This window comes from Pseudorca crassidens, chromosome 5, assembly GCF_039906515.1.
Source record: "Pseudorca crassidens isolate mPseCra1 chromosome 5, mPseCra1.hap1, whole genome shotgun sequence".
Classification (NCBI taxonomy): Eukaryota; Metazoa; Chordata; class Mammalia; order Artiodactyla; family Delphinidae; genus Pseudorca; species Pseudorca crassidens.
In genome coordinates, this window is record NC_090300.1 from 65,610,378 (window position 1) to 65,631,231 (window position 20,854).

General features: G+C 40.6%; 1 protein-coding gene across 2 annotated transcripts in view; it reads right to left on the bottom strand.

Moving 5' to 3' along the window:
- MCCC1 (methylcrotonyl-CoA carboxylase subunit 1) overlaps positions 1-19,280 on the bottom strand; it is a 64,048-nt gene extending 44,768 nt beyond the window's left edge. Inside the window, exons 1-4 of one of the 2 annotated variants that reach the window (XM_067738169.1) lie at positions 19,063-19,280; positions 16,414-16,460; positions 13,468-13,604; positions 10,332-10,427 (exon numbers count right to left, since the gene is read on the bottom strand). In XM_067738169.1, the coding sequence (XP_067594270.1) occupies positions 10,332-10,427; positions 13,468-13,604; positions 16,414-16,460; positions 19,063-19,151 (369 nt within the window). In that variant the 5' untranslated portion in view covers positions 19,152-19,280. Of the gene's footprint in view, positions 1-10,331; positions 10,428-13,467; positions 13,605-16,413; positions 16,461-19,062 lie in introns of those variants that run through there. The other variant, XM_067738170.1, reaches the window with a different exon arrangement.
- Positions 19,281-20,854: the final 1,574 nt, after the last annotated feature.

Genomic DNA, 20,854 nt, shown 5'->3' on the forward strand with positions numbered 1-20,854 from the left:
AAAATGGCTACACAAAAATTCAGCAATTTTGATAAGTCTTTTTTATTTATTATTATTTTATTTATTTATTTATATATTTTTTTGCGGTATGCAGGCCTCTCACTGTTGTGGCCTCTCCCTTTGCGAAGCACAGGCTCCGGATGCGCAGGCCCAGTGGCCATGGCTCACGGGCCTAGCCGCTCCACGGCATGTGGGATCTTCCCAGACTGGGGCATGAACCCGTGTCCTCTGCATCGGCAGGCAAGTTCTCAACCACTGTGCCACCAGGGAAGCCTGATAAATCTTTTTTAAATGACGCTGATATGACAGCTGTCACATACAATCTAACAAAATTGTTTCAAATGCAGTTAAAGACAACTAAGTGCTACTAGAGCCACCTTACAGAAAAAAACGAATGAAACTTTTGGCCAGCCCAGTATACACGAAATGTCAAGTAATATCAGCAAGCAGGAGTAAAGGGCTTCAGAGTGGTAAGGGGAGTGGGTGGCTGTTTGCCGTGTCTCCATATAAAGCTGGCCTAGAACTGAAACCACGTATCCAAAAGCTGAAAAGAGCACCCTAGCATAATATTAACTCATTTAGCTTCAGGTCACTATCTGCCGATGCTACCTTTCCAGAAAAAAAGCTAAGAAGCAAACAAAAGTTCATAGAGTACTAAAGTCTATATATACTTCAGTGAAAGAGGACCCCCCCTCATATTTTAACCTAATCACTTGCAACTTACTCAGAGTTTTAAGAAATTTATTTACTTGGCTTTCTAGGCCACAGAAGAGGAAAATCAGTAACTGAATGACAGCAAGACTGCTAAGAGAAACATGCTGACAGTGAAAAGGGAGGAAACAGAGGAAAGCAAAAAGGCTTAAATGGTTTAGTGAGGAATAAGGCAACTCTCCAACTTCAATAGTTCTGAGGGCATTTTTGTTCTTTTAAAATAATAATTAAGTATGTTTAATTATAACCAAGAGAATGTAAAAATAAAAAGCGTATCCAACCCTATTTCAAAATAGTTATGTCCAAAGAACATTTCAAAATAAAAGCAGTAAGCTTCAGATGTCTGGGAAACTCATGTGAATAGAAAAACCCACATCTTAGTGACAGCAAACAGCAAAATGCTAGATAGTGAATAAAATGCTAAATAATCACATTTTGATGTCAGCCTGGAGTTTTGCTCCTTTTAAACCAAAGTTTAATTTTAGTCATTTTTCATGAAATGTCAAATACTATTTATATCAGGCAAAGTAAAACAGGTCTACATCCCAGTCCTCCCTGGTTTTTTAACAGCTTTTTTAAATGTATGCTTTACAATGCATAACATTCACTCATTTCCAGTTTGATGAATTCAGCAAATTTATACAATGTGCTGTAACTGGACTATAAATATAATCCGGTTTTAGAACACTTCTACCAGAAGTTCCTATGTACCCATGTGCATAGATGATCAGTCCTTGCTCACAGAACCAGGCAACTACTGACCTGCTTTTTCTCTCTATAATTTCGCCTCTTTTAGAGTCTCACACAATGGAACCATATAGTCCGTAGCCTTATATGTATGGCTTCTTAAACTTAGCATAATTTTCGGTGGCTCACCCACAAACAAAAAATGAAATACTGGTGCATGCCACAACATGGATGAATATAGCACATTTATTTACAGATTGTATGGATATACCATATTTTGTTTTTTATTAATTTGGATTTTTCCCAGTTTCTGGCTATTATGAGTAATGCGGTTATAAACATGCATGTACAAGTCTTCGTTAATTTTTCTCAGCAATGTTTTATAGTTTTCAGTACATAGGTCTTGAATTGCTTTTGCTAACTTTATTACTAAGTATTTGATTTTCTTTGATGTTATTACAAATGTAACTGTTTCCTTAATTTCATTTTCAAAGTGTTGGTTGCTAGCCTCCTTTCTTTTGGAACAGATACTTAATTTGACAGAACCCTGATTAACTAGATAAATACTCTCCCTTCATAACTAAGAAGAAAAGCTGCTGTCTCCTTGCAAAAAATAATATTCAAACACATTATGGGAATGGCCTCAAGAAGTTTAATTTCTCTTAGGGTGAACACTTTAATATATCCAAACCACAGTATCCTTGAGCATTTGAATGGATTAAAAAGGAAATCTAGGGCTTCCCTGGTGGCGCAGTGGTTGAGAGTCCGCCTGCCAATGCAGGGGACACGGGTTCGTGCCCCGGTCCGGGAAGATCCCACATGCCGCGGAGCGGTTAGGCCCGTGAGCCATGGCCGCTGAGCCTGTGCGTCCGGAGCCTGTGCTCCGCAACGGGAGAGGCCACAACAGTGAGAGGTCCGCGTACGGCAAAAAAAAAAAAAAAAAAAAAAAAAGGAAATCTAACAATACTACTATTACCAGCGGGCTAATTCCAAGCCATCAGGCATGTATCTAGCTGCCAATTCACCCCGGTGGATCACAGGATTGTAAGCCTGTTTAGATTGTTCATCCCATAGGACTAATATGCCTTTAACAATAAAGACAGAAAACTGGCATCATCTCCTACCCTTAAATCTCTGCCAAAATAATTTCTTCCATGTTTTTAGTTTGTGTCTATTCGGCTCTGTGCTTGTTCAAGCATATGCACGGGTCCAAAGTTGTTGTTGTTGTTATTAGCTCTGTCTTCAGCAAAAATGAGATGTGTCCTTTCCGTGGTGGAGGGGACAAGCCATACTCTTCAAATTCTTTTTTTTTTTTTTTAACATTTTTTTATTTTTGGCCGTGTTGCGTGGCTTGCAAGATCTTAGTTCCCTGACCAGGGATCAAACCTGGGCCCCCGGCAGTTTAAGTCTGGAATCCTAACCACTGGACCACCGGGGAACTCCCTCAAAAATTCTTTTTTTTTTTTTTTTTTCAAATTCTTATTACCAAGAATTTCCTACCCCAATCTGTGATTCTTATGACATTTGGATTTCCTTTTGGTCAACCACATAGATGACCAGTATTTAGTTAAATAACTTGCTATATTCATTAAAGTTATTTGTCAGTGATTTTGAAACATCTCAAACAAAGTTATTCATTCCTGGTGGCACATTAAAAGAAACTGGAGCACTTTTACAAAACATTCATGTTCAGAAGCTAATCCAGATAACTAAGGGAATAAGTGAGGTCTGGCAAAAGCTTTTCACTAAAGAATAATATACTTACAAAAAAGTGCACATTGTAAGTATACAGCTTTTATAAACATAGTTTTCATAAACTGAATACACCTGTGTAGACAACACTCAGCTCAAAAAATAATCACTAGCTTTCCACCAGAGAGCATAAAGCTCCCTTCCAGGTGACTTTAGGCCCCTCCCACAGTACTGTATCAACATACTCTTTAAAAGGCTCCTCAGTGATTCTAATCTTCAGCCAGCACTTACTACTACTACCTCTTTCCCAGCCAGAGAAGGCCTGAGAAAACTGACTGTCAAGAGGACTAGCCTAATGAGCATGCTTACCATTACATCTTTTAGATTCTCTCAGTACAGCCATGTTACCAGGCAAATCATCAGAAATTTAGCTCAAGTGTAAATTTTACTCTAGCATCTATAAAAACGCCTATGTTAAAATGGCCACATTTAGAAGTCTACATGGAAACACAAAAGATCCCAAATAGCCAAAACAAACTTGAGAAAGAACAGAGCTGGAGGAATCATGCTCCCTGACTTCAGACTATACTACAGAGCTACAGTAGTCAAAGCAGTATGGTACTGGCACAAAAAGACACACACAGATCAATGGAACAGGATAGAGAGCCCAGAAAAAAATACCCACACACTTGTCAATCAATCTACGACAAAGAGGCAAGAATATACAATGGAGAAAAGACAGTCTCTTCAATAAGTGGTGGGAAAACTGGACACCTACATGTAAAAGAATAAAATTAGAACATTCTCTAACACCATATACAAAAATAAACTCAAAAAGGATTAAAGACCTAAATGTAAGACCGGATACTATAAAACTCCTAGAGGAAAACACAGGCAGTACACTCTTTGACATAAATTGTAGCAATATTTTTTTTGATTCATTTCCTAAAGTAAAGGAAATAAAAGCAAAAATAAACAAATGGAACCAAATTAAACTTAAAAGCTTTTGCACAGCAAAGGAAACCATTGCCAAAACTAAAGACAACCTATTGAATGGGAGAAAATGTTTGCAAATGATATGACTGATAAGCGATGAATATCCAACATATATAAACAGCTCATACAACTCAACATCAAGAAAACAAACAACCCGATTAAAAAATGGGCAGAAGAACTGAACAGACATTTTTCCAAAGAGGAAATGCAGATGGCCAACAGGCACATGAAAAGATGCTCAACATCACTAATCATCAGGGAAATGCAAATCAAAACCACAATGAGATATCACCTCACAACTGTCAGAATGGCTACCACCAAAAAGAACAGAAATAACAAATGTTGGCGAGGATATGGAGAAAAGGGAACACTTGTACACTGTTGGTGGGAATGTAAATTGGTGTAGCCGCTGTGGAAAACAGTATGGAGGTTTCTCAAAAAACTAAAAATTGAACTACCATATGACCCAGCAATTCCACTCCCAGGTATATATCTGAAAAAAATAAAGACACTAATTTGAAAAGATACATGCACCCCAATGTTCATAGCAGCATTATTTAGAATTGCCAAGATCTGGAAGCAACGTAAGTGCCCATCAATAGATGACTGGATACAGAAGATATGGTATATGTATACAATGGAATACTACTCGGCCATAAAAAAAGAATGAAATTTTGCCATCTGCAGCAACATGGATGGACTTGGAGAGTGTTATGTTAAGTGAAATAAGTCAGACAGAGAAAGACAAATACTTTATGACATCACTTATATGAGGAAATCTAAAAAATACAAGAAACTAGCAAATATAACAAAAAAGAAGCAGGGAATTCCCTGGCGGTCCAGTGGTTAGGACTTGGTGCTCTCACTGCCAGGAGCCCGGGTTCGATCCCTGATTGGGCAACTAAGATCCCATAAGCCATGCTGCGCGGCCCAAAAAAAAAAAACAAGCAGACTCACAGATATAGAGAACAAACTAGTGGTTACCAGTGGGGAGAGGGAAAACAGAAGGGGTAAAATTGGGGTAGGAGATTAAGAGGTATAAACTATTATGTATAAAATAAGTTACAAGAATATATTGTACAACATGGAGAATATAGCCAATATTTTGTAATAACTGTAAATGGAACATACCCTTTAAAAATTGTATTTGTATAAAAAGAAAGAATTCTACATTTTTGGCAAACTTCTTTCAAAATCATTATGCACATGTCATTCAATGTCCTTTATTACTGGGGTCCCCAACCCCTGGGTCACAGACTGGTACCAGTCCCTGGCCTGTTAGGAACCAGGCTGCACAGCAGGAGGTGAGCGGGGGGGCCAGCGAGCAAAGCTTCATCTGTATTTACAGCCACTCCCCATTGCTCCTGTTACTGCCTAAGCTCCACCTCCTGTCAGATCAGCGCCAGCATTAGAGTCTCATGGGAGTGCGAACCCTACTGTGAACTGCGCATGCGAGGGATCTAGCTGGGGAGTGGCTGCAAATACAGATTATCATCAGCAGAGAGGTTTGACTGTACAGAGACCATAATAAATCAATTGCTTGCAGACTCATATTAAAACCTTATCAGTGGGCTTCCCTTGTGGCACAGTGGTTAAGAATCCACCTGCCAATGCAGGGGACGCAGGTTCGAGCCCTGGTCCGGGAAGATCCCACGTGCCGCGGATTAACTAAGCCCATGCGCCACAACTACTGAACCTGCGCTCTAGAACCCATGAGCCACAACTACTGAAGCCCTTGCACCTAGAGCCCGTGCTCCACAACAAGAGAAGCCACCGCAATGAAAGAGTAGCCCCCATTCACCGCAACTAGAGAAAGCCCACACAGCAACGAAGACCCAACGCAGCCAAAACTAAATAAATAAATAAATAAAATTTTAAAACCCCCAAAAAACCCCTATTGGTGAGTGGCAAGTGAAAACAAGCTCAGGACTCCCACTGATTTTGCATTATGGTGAGTTGTATAATTATTTTATTATATATTACAATGTAATAATAATAGAAATAAAGTACACAATAAATGTAATGTGCTTGAATCATCCCCAAACCATCCCCCTACCCTGCACCCGGTCTGTGGAAAAACTGTCTTCCACGAAACCAGTCCCTGGTGTCAAAAAAGGCTGGGGACCGCTGCTTTATTAGAAGGATCAATATGATTCTTCTTCCAAGTCAAAGTGAGGGCAAGGTTTGCTCCCTTAATTGATAAATATCCTCTTATTAAAGAGCCCTGTAAATTGTAACCCACCAAATTTCCTTTTTGATCAGGGCTGCCAGGAAGAACTAAAGAAGCTTTCCTTGGCCTAAGTTTTCTGACTTAATTCCAACCACTATGCCCCAATAATAGTCCCATATTACTTATTTTTTGTTTTTATCTTAGTCTTAACCACTATCTGTAATGTTGCAAGTCACCTCAAATCTTGAATATCCAGGCAAAACGTGTGAAAATTATTTACTCTTTTCTCATTGTTTGTGTTATTAACAGAACATCTAACATAATACTAATCCAGATAGACAGAGTTCACAAATTCTCCAGAATTAACATATCATAAATTTGCTAGAGTCGTTACTTAAAGACATAGGTAATAGGGCTGAGAGTCAGGATACTTTTGTTTAATTCTTTCTCTTTCAATGATGAGATGAGTTTTGCTTTCAAAGCACCTGAGGACCTTGAAAAAATGCAAATTATGCATAAAAATGTAAATTACAGTGGGCTTGGAGTGTGGCCTAAGAAGCTGCATTTCTACCAAATGATGCCATGGACCACACTTTGAGTAGTGAGACTAGACGATTTTGAGTATCACATATCCTGTGCATTTTATATTTGTAAAATGGCGGTAATAATACTGTCTAATGTAAGCTCAAACATGCGATAAGTACAAAGTGACAATTATGTTAAAGTCCCTGGATTCCTAAGGGCCTTTTACTCCAAATGATAACTAAAAAACTTTAGAAACAAGCATATTTTAAATACCTGTGTGTATAAATTAGTGCCTACATTGTTCAGTCTAGAAACTCTGATTCTAAAGAAGAGAACAAAGATGCAGAAACACATAAATACAAAACAACTGCATATATTCATTAATTCAAATTAATGACCCTCTGTGCCAGGTCATGGGAATGTTAGGAGGTAGAGAAAATAAGTCTCAGTTGTGGGTTCTTCTCTTAAACAGAGCACAATTGAGTTGAGGAGTCATGATATGCATTAAAATTTTTAAACAAGAAAATGGCTAATTAAGTATAAAGATGACTGGAACAGGAAAGCAAATGCTAAAGGAAAAGGGAGACATCAGTGTGACTGGAGTCAAGAAAGTAATTGTAAGAGGCAGGAATTCCAGTCCCAGTGAAGGGCAAGACTGCTGCATTTGACTCCTAATTATTCTGCCTGCTGTGTTTGTTACCACCCCACCTTTGCCCCATCCCACTAGCCTATTCCCCACGGGCAGCCACATGATCTTATTAAAATATAAATCAGATCACCTCCCTCCCCTGCTTAAAATTCTCCAATAGCTACTTAGAATGAAATGCAAACTCCTTACTAAGGCCTATAATGCTCTAAATGATGCTGCCTCTACCACTCTCAACTTCATCATCTACCACCTTCCTCCTGTGTCAGTTGGTTTTCCAGCTCCAAATCCAACCTTCCATACTGAGTTAGTTTGGCGACAGGGCCCTGCAAATTACTGTTCTTGCCACTTGGTTTCCTATCAGGTTCCACCAGCAGGGGTCACTGTAGGGAAACTGGAAGCCAGGGAAGCTTCCTGTTCTTCCACCCTGGGCAGCAGCAGTTCCTGTGTTTAGTCTCTCTTGGAACTTCCAGAACCAGCCTCATTATGCTCCCTGCAGCCAGGTAGGGCCCCTCCATAGAGAACTGAGCAAGCGCTGCAGAAGGTCCTTCCTCCAACCTCTTCCTCAGCCCAAGGGGTCGTTATCAGTATCTGTAGTTTTATCATTAGGTAATTTCAAAATACTGTTTTCTCTTCTAGTCCTCTAACACTGGTAGAACTAATCCCTAAATTAATCTCCCTCTGTTGAAATATCTAATGGAATTTCAGTTTTACTAACTGGATCCTGAATGACACAGCCCCTCATTGCCTTCACTCCATCCACACTGAATATTTTTGTCCCTTGAACACAAGTTTATACTCATCTCAGCGTCCTCCCATGTGACTGAACCTTCCTCGTCAAGTGCTTCATATGGCTGGCTCCTTCTCATCAGGCAGGTCCCTGTTCAAGTGTCACCTCTTCAAAGAGGCCTCCACTGATCACCCTATTTAAAAGCATTTCCTAACCAGTCTTTACCCCCTTATCTGGCTTTATTTTCTTCCCACCACTTATAACATTCCGAGTTATATTAGTTCTTTACCCATTTAAATATTGGGTTGGCCCAAAAGTTCGTTCAGGTTTTTCCGTAACATCTTACAAACAAACTTTTGGGCCAACACAATATTTATTTTCTGCCTCAACTACAAGAGTGTAGCTTCAGACATAGGGTATAAACCGTGTTAGTCATTGCTGCATACGTGCTTTCTTTTTTTTTTTTTTATACATGCTTTTTAAAAAAATATTTATTTATTTGGCTGCATCAGGTCTCAGTTACGGCATGCGGGATCTTCGTTGCGGCATGTGGGATCTTTCGTTGCGGTGCTCAGGCTTCTCTCTAGTTGTGGTGTGCAGGCTCCAGAGTGCATGGACTCAATAGTTACGGCACATGGGCTCTAGAGCACGTGGGCTTAGTTGCCCCATGGCATGTGGTATCTTAGTTCCCCAACCAGGGATCGAACCTGTGTCCCCTGCATTTGAAGGCGGATCCTTTACCACTGGAAGTCCCTGCATACATGCTTAGAAGCTGGCACAAAGGAGGAGACCAAGTAACGTTTGTTGAGTGAATAAATGCATGAATGATATGAGAAGGAGGAAAAGAGCATTTCCAGCACACGGAACAATATAAGCAGATGCCTAGAGAAATAAGCATGATGTGTAAAGACAGAGAAAAGTTCATTGCAACCATTAGAAACAAGTGACGATGAGAAATAAGTTTTGACAAATACTGGAAACTCTTAAATGCTAGGCTGAAGAGTTTGAACTTTATCTTGTAACCACAAAAGATTTACTCACTAGGGAATAGAATGAGAAAGGGGTGAAGTTATTGAGGAAAAAAAAAAAAGAGCAGGTGGTAATAATGAAACAAGGGTTTAAGAAACATCTGTCTTACATCTGTCTTGCAGTAAAAACAACTGCTAGCAGTTATCTATCTAGCACAACTCATTGGACGGGCAAGAGATTTAGAAGTAGGGAAACCAGCTGAGAATCAGAAATCCAGATAAGAGATCATAAGGTCTGGCTGTGTGATTAAAAAGAACAACTTCTGGAGACATTTCAAAGAAAGATTCAACACAAGTTGGTTCCTATTTTATTTTGAAGGATGACAGATACAGTAACAGCAAACTTTTGAGTCTGGGATATTGGAAAACAGGGAGCGGGGCCTTAGAATGAGACTGGGAAGTCAAGAGGGAAAAGGATTTCTTTCTTGATTCTATTTTTCCTTGTAATTTAGAGCACCACCTATTTCTCCCAAAGAATCCAATGTTCCTAGGATCTGGCTTTGAAGGTAGAAGAGCTGAATTCCCTCTTAATTTAAATTTGTAATTAAACCCTCCCTCCACCTGTTTCCCCAAAGATCTAAAGTGCACAGGACTCAGTAAGACGGTAGCGTGGCTGAGGAGTAAGAAGCGACACGCCTACTTTACAATAACCATCCCATAATCAAATGTAAAAATCTTGGAAACAGCTAAACATAGAGAACGAGTTCTGTAAATAATAAGCAATTTTGTGTACCTGTACAAAACTTATTCCTTGGGGCTTCCCTGGTGGCGCAGTGGTTGAGAGGCCGCCTGCCGATGCAGGGGATACGGGTTCGTGCCCCGGTCCGGGAGGATCCCACATGCTGCGGAGCGGCTGGGCCCGTGAGCCGTGGCCGCTGAGCCTGCGCGTTGGGAGCCTGTGCTCCGCGGCGGGAGGGGCCACAACAGTGAGAGGCCCGCATACCACAAAAACAAAAAAACAAAAAAAACCTTATTCCTTTTGCTATGCAAATTTCTTCTTTTTTGGGGCCATACTACGTGGCATGTGGGATCCTAGCTCCCCAACCAGGGATGGAATCTGCGGTCCCTACATTAGAAGTGCAGAATCCTAACCAATGGACCGCCAGGGAAGTCCCTGCAATGCAAATTTCTTCATGACTCTTTTACCTGTGCAGCGGAGATCTTGGCCACTTGAATGATTTTCTCCATAGAAAGGTAGCTCTGCTGTGAGGGAGCGGGGCCGATGGAATGTGCTTCATCTGCCTGTTGAAGGAATATTACACGCTTAAAAGACCACACAGCTGGTACACACTAGTACACTATACAGAACTGCTGAAGGGTCATCTTATTATTATAAATAAAAATGCTGGCTCCTAAGAACAATGCAAGAATTGAGAAACACAAGCAGCAGCTCATGTCTATGTTATAAAAATAAGCCAGTTTGGAATCTTTCGCAGGAGGAGGGTACCAAAACTTGACTTTTATGTATAAAACACACAGAGTGAAATTAAAGTGCCTTGGGTTAGAAGGCAAGAGGCATTGGTCACAGTATTAATATTAGCAACAATAGTAACCTTAAATGTAGTTAATGCCAAAAATGTACAATTTGACAAAAGAGACAAAATATACAACAGACGTATACAGTAAGAAATAAAAGTTTCCTTAAGTTTATATAATTATTAGAGTATGATAATACCCCTTCTATACATTTATGAACTATTTTTATATTGTCCCTTAAAACTTTCATATAATCATAGCACCCCTTGAGGCAGACCAGATACACAATATCATTCATTCATTCAAAGACTTACTGAATGCCCACTATGTGCCATGCTTTGAGGTGAAGCTGCCTATACATCAGTAAATAGGACAAGTGTCTCTGTCTAGAGGAAGAGACAAACATCAAACATACATTCACACACTTAATGACAGCTGTGATAAAGGCCAAGAAGGAAAAACAGAGGACACAATGCAGGTAAGAGGAAGAGGATCAGGTTCAGTCTGGTCAGGGAAAGGCTGGGAGGGAAGGTCAAGGGGCTCCTTGACCTGGGACCTGGCCAGGCAAACAGGAGGAGGGGGTGGAGTTCGGAACAGGAATGGAGATGGGGGCAAGCCTCACTGGCAGAGAAAACAACACATACGAAGGTCCTGGGGTGGGAAGAAATCTGGCTCATTTGAGGGACTGAAGGAGGCTTGTGTGGCTGGAGCAATGAATAAGGGGTCAGGGACCAGACATGTGACTGGAAGACAGGGGGATGCAGATTTCAGAGGGCCTTGTGGGAGGTTAAAGCTTTGGATTGTCTCCCAAGGGGACACATGATGAGACTTTTTAAAGTGTGTCTTTTTAATTTAAACTTTTAATTCCACAATACACAAATCCATTCTCATTCTAAAGACTGTGAACAATAATACAGAAGCAAAGGAGTCCTTTGGCATTGCCCCTCTCCCTCACTCTAAACTCCTTCCAGATATAACCTCTATGATCAATTTGGGACATACCTTTCCATATCCACATTCTTATTTATTTGAATATATTTATATAAACATACAACAGTTTTAGTTTTTGTTTTTACACCAATAGGATCAAACTCTAGAGTCATCTTCTGCAATTGCTTTTTTCACTAACAGTATGTCTTGAGAGCTCTTTCCTTGCTAGTACACACGTCTACCTCATTTTTTTATAACAATTGCATAATGTTCCACAGTATGAAGGTACCATAGTTCATTTAATCAGGTACCTCTAAATGGACATTTAAGCTGTAATGGCAAAAGGATGCCAGCAGCATCTTGTGCATGCCTCTAGGTGCACATATGTGTGAGTATGTCTCTGGACAGAGATCTACAGGAGTGTTTGCAGGGCTGGGTGAAAGATATGACATTTTAATCGCTCCTGGTTAATCATCCCTTGAAATGGTGTCACTAATATACATTTCCATCAATAACCTAATTTCTAACCACATTAACCAACACTGAATATTATCCATCTTTTAAATTATTGATAATCTGGAGGATGATAAAAAGGTTTAAAGCATTTAAAGCATAGGAGTAACATGAAAAAAATCTGATTTTTAAGCTATCAGTCTGGCTGAAGTGTAGAAAATATTGTGGGAGGGGGTCAAGGGTAAAGTAGGGAGACCACATACAAGGCTACATACAGCATTTGACCAGGCGAAGATGACAGCGGCTTTGACTTAAGGTGCAGGTGGAAGACGGCAGAAAGAAGTGGAAAGAAATGTTTGAGAAGCAGAATTAACAGCAATTGGAGATTGTCTAGATGGGGAAGGGGGAAGGATGTAGAGACAGGAGGAAGATAGGAGATATTCAAAGACTTCCAGATCTCTGGCATTATTATTTTTATGAGCGATGGTGTTGCCACCTACTGGGTTAGGGAAGTCTGCAAGAAAAGCATGCTCAGTACAGATGAAAGGTGATGAGTTCAATTTCAGACATACTGATTTGGTGCCCATGCAGGTGGAGGTGTTGAGTGGGAGGCTGGATAGACATGTATCATGTTCAAAAGAAAGTCTGGGCTAGAAATAGACATTTGGAAGTTTTTAGCAAAGCCACAGGACTTGATGATATGATCTAGAGTGACAGTATACAGTGAGAAAAGAAGAAAATGGAAGATTCTTAACAGGGGAGAGGAGAAGGACTCCACAGCACAGGAAGACAACTAGCCTTGGATGGGAAGAGGACAGATGCAGATGCAGCGAGCAGATTCTGTGGCAGGAAGCTCAATTCTACGTCCTCTGTGACTCAAGATCATCTGCTGAGAATAGGTGGTAGAGGGAGAGTCAGAGGTTGGAATGGAGCAAAACTGGTTTGAGATAGTCCCCGCACAGAATTCAAGGGAAAAGTGGCAGTGTGGAAAGCCCAGGTGAAGCTGGTTATAATTTTACAGTTAAGTAAAGGCTCAGAAACATTAAATGACTTGTCTAAGATCCCTTGGCCAGTAACTGGTAGTTGCTAAGACTGACCTCGATCCTTCTCCTGGTACATCAGGGATCTGGATGTGCGCCACTGACAGTGTGATCTGTGGGTCAGCCACCTTCTCTGAGCCGTTTTAACCAATCCTTGATGAGACAGGACCTTGCCTAGAAGTCACTAGGCACACAGTGTAGTTCCACTGGTGTTACGTTTGGAAAAGGTTCCCAAGATAAATTTTTAGTGAGCAGTTTGAACTTACCTACTTAGACACTGTTAATACTAGCAAATATAAACCGTCAACAAAGAAGTAAAATACTGACACAATAAACAAATACAATCACTTACAAAATTTGACTTCCAGTCTTTAACAACGTACCATGTCAACATGCATGGAATTCCTGTCGGCCTCACTATAAACAGCCACAGACTGTACACCCATTTTTTTGGCTGTTCGTATCACCCTGCAGGCAATTTCTCCTCTGTTTGCAATGAGGACCTTGGTAATGTTTCGTCCTGTTTAAAATACCATGAAAACCATATACAAATGTTACTGGGGAATTAAGGAATGAGAATGCAAAATATAGTTGTCCCTCAGTATCCATGGTGGACTGGTTCCAGGACCCCTGCAGACACCAAAACCCACAGATGCATAAATACTAATACTATATAAAACAGTGTAGTATTTGCATATAACCTACCCATGCCCTCCAGTTTACTTCAAATCATCTCTAGATTACTTATAATACCTAATATAATATAAATGCTACAGGGACTTCCCTGATGGCACAGTGGTTAAGAATCTCCCTGCCAATGTAGGGGACATGGGTTCGAGCCCTGGTCCGGGAAGATCTCACATGCTGCATGCACCACAACTACTGAGCCTGTGCTCTAGAGCTCGCAAGCCACAACTACTCAGTCCATGTGCCACAACTACTGAAGCCTGTATGCCTAGAGCCCATGCTCCGCAACAAAGAGAAGCCACTGCAATGAGAAGCCCACGTGCCGCAAGGAAGAGTAGCCCCTGCTCGCCGCAACTGGAGAAAGCCCGCGCACAGCAACGAAGACCCAACGCAGCCAAAAATAAATAAATTAATTAATTAATTTTTAAAAAATGCTACATGAACAGTTGTAAGTACAATGTAAATGCTATATAAATAGTTGCCGGTGCATAGCAAGTTCAAGATTTGCTTTGGCAACTTCCTGGAATTTTCAAATATTTTTGATCCTTGGCTGGTTGAACCTGCAGATGCGGGACCTATGGATACTAGAGGGGCAAATGTAAATATTCTATGATATTAACTAGGTTATAAACATTTGTTTTGGTAAAATCAGCATAACAAAGCCTCAAATAACCATTTTAGCTAATATCAGTGCATTTCTTTTCAATGTCCAATATTTGTAGATGTTGCTACTTGTGTAGGGTAAAGTTAGACCTTTGCAGAGATAGGGTCACTTTAACTTATAGTGTCTCTATTGTCTTTATTGCAGATTGTCTCTCTGGGTAAACCAAGTTATCTTCTTTGCCTTTCCTTTTTTTTTTTTGTTTGCTTTGGCTGCACCAGGTTTAGCTACGGGACTCAGGATCTTTGTTGTGGCATGCGGGATCCTTTGTTGCGATGTGCGAGATCTTTAGGTGCAGAGTGCGCACTCTTAGCTGTGGCATGCATGTAGGATCTAGCTCCCGGACCAGGGATCAAACCCAGGCCCCCTGTATTGGGAGTGTGGAGCCTTAACCACTGGACCACCAGGGAGGTACCCCCTCATTGTGGGTTGTTTTTTTTTTAAACATCTTTATTGGAGTATAATTGCTTTACAATGGTGTGTTAGTTTCTGCTGCCTTTCCATTTTGACCTCGATTAGAATCAATGCCAGTGCGATCAGATCAGGGAGAGCTGTTAATAAGCCTTTAGAAGTCATGAAATTCAAGATACTCTTATTAACATAAATTCTTACTCAGCTTTTTCAATTTAAAATAAAAAGATGCTTTGTTATGTCAAAGATCAAATTACAATAGCTAAAAAAAAAAGCAGTTAATAATAACTAAATTTTAATACCTATTTTCTATGCCCCAGGTCCTCTGCTAAACACTCAGCTTGGACTTAAATCCTCACAATCATCATATGAAGTAGAGGCTATTATTATTATCTCAATTTTAAAAATGAAGATATTAAGATTGAAAGAGATACTGCTTTCCTGAAATCACAGAGCTAAAAAAAATGGTAGCTCCAGGATTTGAACCCAGGTTAGCTTCACTCCAGAATGTGAGCTCTTCATCACTCTGCTCCACTGCCTCTATCCCTCTGTACACAGGGGTATGTGGTTCTTGCAATATAAATGAATACTGCACCAGTTCACTGGCATCAGTGTCATATGACATGTTATTGTATTAATAAATAAAATACACTTCCATCATCACACATGAAATAAATGTTTTTGACAGTTTATAATATTTATTTTTCTCAAAAAATAAAGTTTTATATAATTTTAAAGTATGTTTTTTGGGACTTCCCTCGTGGTCCAGTGGTTAAGAATCGGTCTTACAATGCAGGGGACACCAGTTCGATCCCTGGTCGGGGAACTAAGATTCCACATGACACGGGTCAACTAAGCCCGTGCGCCACAACTGCTGAGCCTGTGTGCTCTGCAGCCCGTGCGACACAACTAGAGAGAAGCCTGTGCACAACAACAAAGAGCCCACACGCCGCAATGAAGGATCCTGCGTGCCGCAACTAAGACCCGACACAGCCAAAAAATAAATATTTTTTTAAAAAGAGAAAAAGCTCAGCATCGTTATAAAAAACAAACAAGCAACAAACAAAAAACTATGTTTTTCAACAGGGATCTATAGAACCCAAGCTGTCACAAGGGGTGCTAGGGTGAAGCATGCATGTATATGTTGGAGGAGGGGGCTACACTCAGTCAACCGGAAGTTACACTTTTAAATGTTTACAGTTGGGAACTCCAGGTAACACTTTTTTTGAAATAAAAAAAAAATTCCTGCTACTTGAAAGAACTGTTTTCAAGCACTGATTTAGACCATCATATTTATGCTTTTTCAATTCAATACACTAAAGAGGGTCAAACAAATAACAACATAAACATAAAATGTCCTTAACTATTTACCTATATAGACTCAAAAGCAAGAGAGATTTAACATAAGAGGTGAAAACCATTGACTCAATACTAAGAAAGTAATCATGAAAATTCAAAACTTTAAAAGTATATAAAAACTAATTCTATTATGCACACATTAAATAATTAAACATTTCCCTTTCTTACTTCATAAGCTGAAACAAGGCCAGATCGAAGAGGGTGTCAGTACCTGTGGTAGTTGCATACTTCATGGCTCTTTGCTTCCAAGTCCATCCCCTATAAAATGAATCCAAATGGAATTATGATTAAACAGGATATGTAAGATCTGTCATTGTTCTCTCAAAAGAATCTCAATTTTTAAAAACTTGCAACTAAGTCTAGATATGACTTTAGTTACATTTAAACCTTAAGCCTACAGAGTGATTCAATAAGATTTACTTTGTGGGAAGAAAACGAATCTAGAAATCAAAAGTTACGGTTCTGGCTGTTCTCCCTGGTACTAAGTGTCCTTGAGCAGATCACCTAACCGGCTCATTCCTGAGGCTGGCAAATGACCACGGAGTTAGAAACAATTAGAAAGCCAAGGTACTTCAAGATCATCCAGTTCAGCTTGTTTTCAAACTTTTTTCACCAGAACCCAAAGTAAAAACTATGTTTGACTTCACAAGCCAGTACACACACAGAAGTTTCATGAAAGAAAATTTCCCCTATGTTTCGATAGTTCCTGTTCTATTCCATTTTATTAAATAAAATGTCCTGGGAAGACCCACAGCTTTGGTACTTGAGTTCCACAAGATGGTTTTCTCAGGAGGCTACTGCTTTCCCACATCTTTCCAATCAACTGACCTCGCTTTCTTGATCTTCAATGGGGAGGTGGGGAATCACAGCATCTTCCCATCACAATCTTCAGATACGCTTACCAATAAGATTCAAGGCCTGTCTTGGGCAATGTGTCTATAAAATGGCTGCTTCTTGGTAAATCCAGCTTAAGACTTTGATTCAGTTTTAAGGACACTGCTGAACTAAAGTTTTCTTCTGCCATTTTCCAGTGAAAACCAAGAGACAACCACCTCCCCCACACACCACTTAACTATAATCTTCTATCCCAGCAACGTTCTGATTGGTCTATTCCATTTTCCACCATTATCTACACTACAATTTAAAATGGCTTAAAAAACATTAAGAAGTTGCTTCCATGCGATTATTCCATCCTGATTCAAGAATTTCTATACCAGTTTCTCCTCGTTTTTAAAATTCCACCACTAGACTAGATTTCTTTGCTGAGTTACTACAAAATCATGACACAAAAAGACATGTAAACACCCTATATACTGATAAGATTTTAATTCTACATGCCATTAACAACTCTAACATTTTCCAGGGTGACAACCACTTGAGAATGGTTCTATACATAATAGCTAAGATTTGAGAGGGAGAGGGAAGTGAGAGAAAATGGGTCTGTGTAATATCCTGAAGAGCCCTGGAAACCTAAGAAAAGAAAAATCAGGAGAAAAAGAAGAGCACTAACATTGGTTTCATCAACTGTCATATTTTGCTCTGGGGCTAGTCCTACAATTAAGTAACTGAAAATCTACATCCATAACAATAACTTTTGGACAATAAAAGCAATAAAAAAAAACTTAAGACAGGGCTTCCCTGGTGGCGCAGTGGTTGAGAGTCCGCCTGCCGATGCAGGGGACTCGGGTTCGTGCCCCGGTCCGGGAGGATACCACATGTTGCGGAGCGGCTGGCCCCGTGAGCCATGGCCGTTGAGCCTGCGCGTCCGGAGCCTGTGCTCCGCAACGGGAGAGGCCACAACAGTGAGAGGCCCGCATACCGCAAAAAAAAAAAAAAAAAAAAACTTAAGACAAATCATTGAGTCTGCAAAGGCTACATCTATGGATTGATTCATATGCATCAGATTCTGTTTAAGCCTCTTTACATTAATATTAATTCATTTAATTCGCACAGTCTAAGGCACTAATATTATCTCTTCTAGGGATAGTATCATCACCTCCTCCTAGGTAAAGAAATTGAAGCACTGAGGATAGTAAGTAACTTTCTCAAGGTTACTCACACACCCAGAGTAGCAAAGCTGAGACCCCTGCCTTCTGAGTGCAGAGTCTGTGCCCTTCAGCACTAAGCTATACGGTGTTTCCAGAATGATGGAGGAGGAGGGAAGAGAAGGCAAAGGAAGCTAAAGAAGCTTGCTACCTGGAAACCTGAGGGTGTCTTCACTGCCAGTAATTGTCTCCGAAGCTTAAAATCTGAAACTGATCTGGAGTCAGGTTAGTTAGAGTGAGCCATCTGATAGCTTTGTTCAAATGTGTGTACAAAGCTGTTGACAAAACCTCTCAGCTCTCCGGAGACAAATTTGCTTTTGTTAACTTGATTCATTTCAGCAAAGGGAAAGAACTCCAAGAGTCTTTAGCATCCTGGGGCCATTTCTTACCACTAGTATAAACTAGGGCAAGTCTTTGACCCCTTCGGACTTCACCAGAAGCGGGATCATAACAACGCTCCCCGAAGAGGGAATGCAGTGAAAACACAGTGTTAATGATTAGGAGCTGTACAAGCGTTATTCTCGCCCCTATGGCGAGGGGAGCATGGAGACGGCAGGCTCAGCTCCACCCCTCTCCCACGCCACAAAATTGGACAGAATGCTGAAGGCTGGATGTGTGGAAGGGAGAAGAAAGTGTGTGTCTCCCTCCCGATGCCGAGACTGAAAGCAGAACGTCCCCCGGCCTGGGCTGGAGTTTTTCTTCCGTCCTCCCCTCCTCCCTCTCTATCCTCGGTCCCTCCGCGCCTCTCACACGCCGCACGAGTCCATTCACCCCGGGCCCCGACACTGATCCACCGCCCCTCCACCCGCCGTTACCTCGGCGGCAGCAGCAAACTTGGGACTCGCTGCCATCGGTTCCTCTCCGCCGCCACCAGCACGACCGACAACGCAGAGGCCGCCGCCATGTCCCTGCAGCCCCGTCACTCTCCGACGCTTAGACACAGCAGCTGTGCTGTGTCCCACTCACTGCAAAACCTTGCCTCCGCTCTGCAAGCCTGTTGTCCTCCGCCGGCCACCGTCGAGGTCAGAGCCAAGCAATAGGTGAACCGAAGGGGTGGTGGGGGCGTCTCCACCATAACCAATCAAAGAACAGAGCAGGGCTTGGGTGACGGCGATTGGCCAGTCTGTCCGCGTGCCGCGGGGGTGCGGTTCCCGCTCCCTCCTCCCCTTGCGCCAACCAGAGGAGGGGTCGGCTGTGTCCTCAGCCTTCCTTGGACTCGGATCGCTGTTTCTTCCCTAGGCCCTCGGCGTTCCTTCGTTCTGGAACCCTGCTCCTGACCATTATCATTAAAGCCGCAAGGAAGTGGGCGAGGCAGAGTCATGGGGAAAAAGTCTAATGGAGTGGAGAGCTAGATAAAATTCTCTAGTGATCTCAAGAATGGATAAAATAAAATAAATAACTAAAATTAAATTTAAAACCACCCTGAGCTTTTAAAAAAGTGTTTTAACGGACTGTTGAGGAAAAGAGGAAGTCAAAACCGAATTGCAGAATATCTAGAAAACAAAAGTACTGAAAACACTACATATAGATGCTTATTTGATTTAACTAAAGCCGGGGTTATAGGAAAATTATAGTGAACGTAAAACTAATCATCTAATTTAAGGGTTAGAAAAAAATACATAAATAAAGCATAATAAAGTAGTAAAGATTTTTAAAAAAGAAATAAATGAATTAAGAAAACTAATATCGAAGCACTAATAAGTCCAGGAGTTCAGAAAATAAATCAATAAAAAAAATAGTAACTAATCTAATCAGAAGTAAAGGGGAGAAATGCACACTTGCTATGATTAAAAAGAAAAAAAAAGGTAAGTGGGGAAAAGGTGCAGGTATAGGAAAAAATTATAAATTTGTAAGAGACTATTTTGCTCAACTTTAAGCAAATAAACTTTGAAAACCTGGATGAAATGGATGCTGTTCAAGATAAGAAAATACAGTTTACCCAAATAGATCCTGAGATAGAAAATCTAATTAAACCATTACCACAGAAGAACAAGAGAATATTATCAAAGACCTATCGTTCCTACTGCCTTTATTTCCACCTTCACCTCCATCCCCAAAGCACATGACTCACCTTGTTTCACAAGGAAACTCCACCAAAATAGTAAATACTAGTTGACCCCAATGCTATTAATTCTGACCCAGAGCACAGAAAAAATTGGAAGTCCTCCAAAATCTTAATGAGGTGAGCATAACATTGGTACCAAAATCTAACAAAGATAGCGCACACACACACACACACACACACACACACACAACTATAGTCCAATTTCTTCACTTATGAATATTAATGGAAAAATCCCAACTATATTACTAACTAAAGTATCTGGTAGCATATGGAAAGAGTAATACACCATGATTAAGGTTTATTACAGAAATGTAAGAAGATTCAATATTAATATAACTAATTAATCTTATTAATAGTTTAAAAGAGAAAAGATTGTATCATGTTCATAGATGCTTAATAGGTCTTTGATAAAATTCAACATTCATTCTAGATTTTAAGACTCAATAATTCAAGAGTGGTATTGAGACAAGTGGCAAGCCCTCTGGGGGGAAAAAAAGTTGAATCCCTACTCACTCCTCATACCTAACACTAAAATAAGTTCC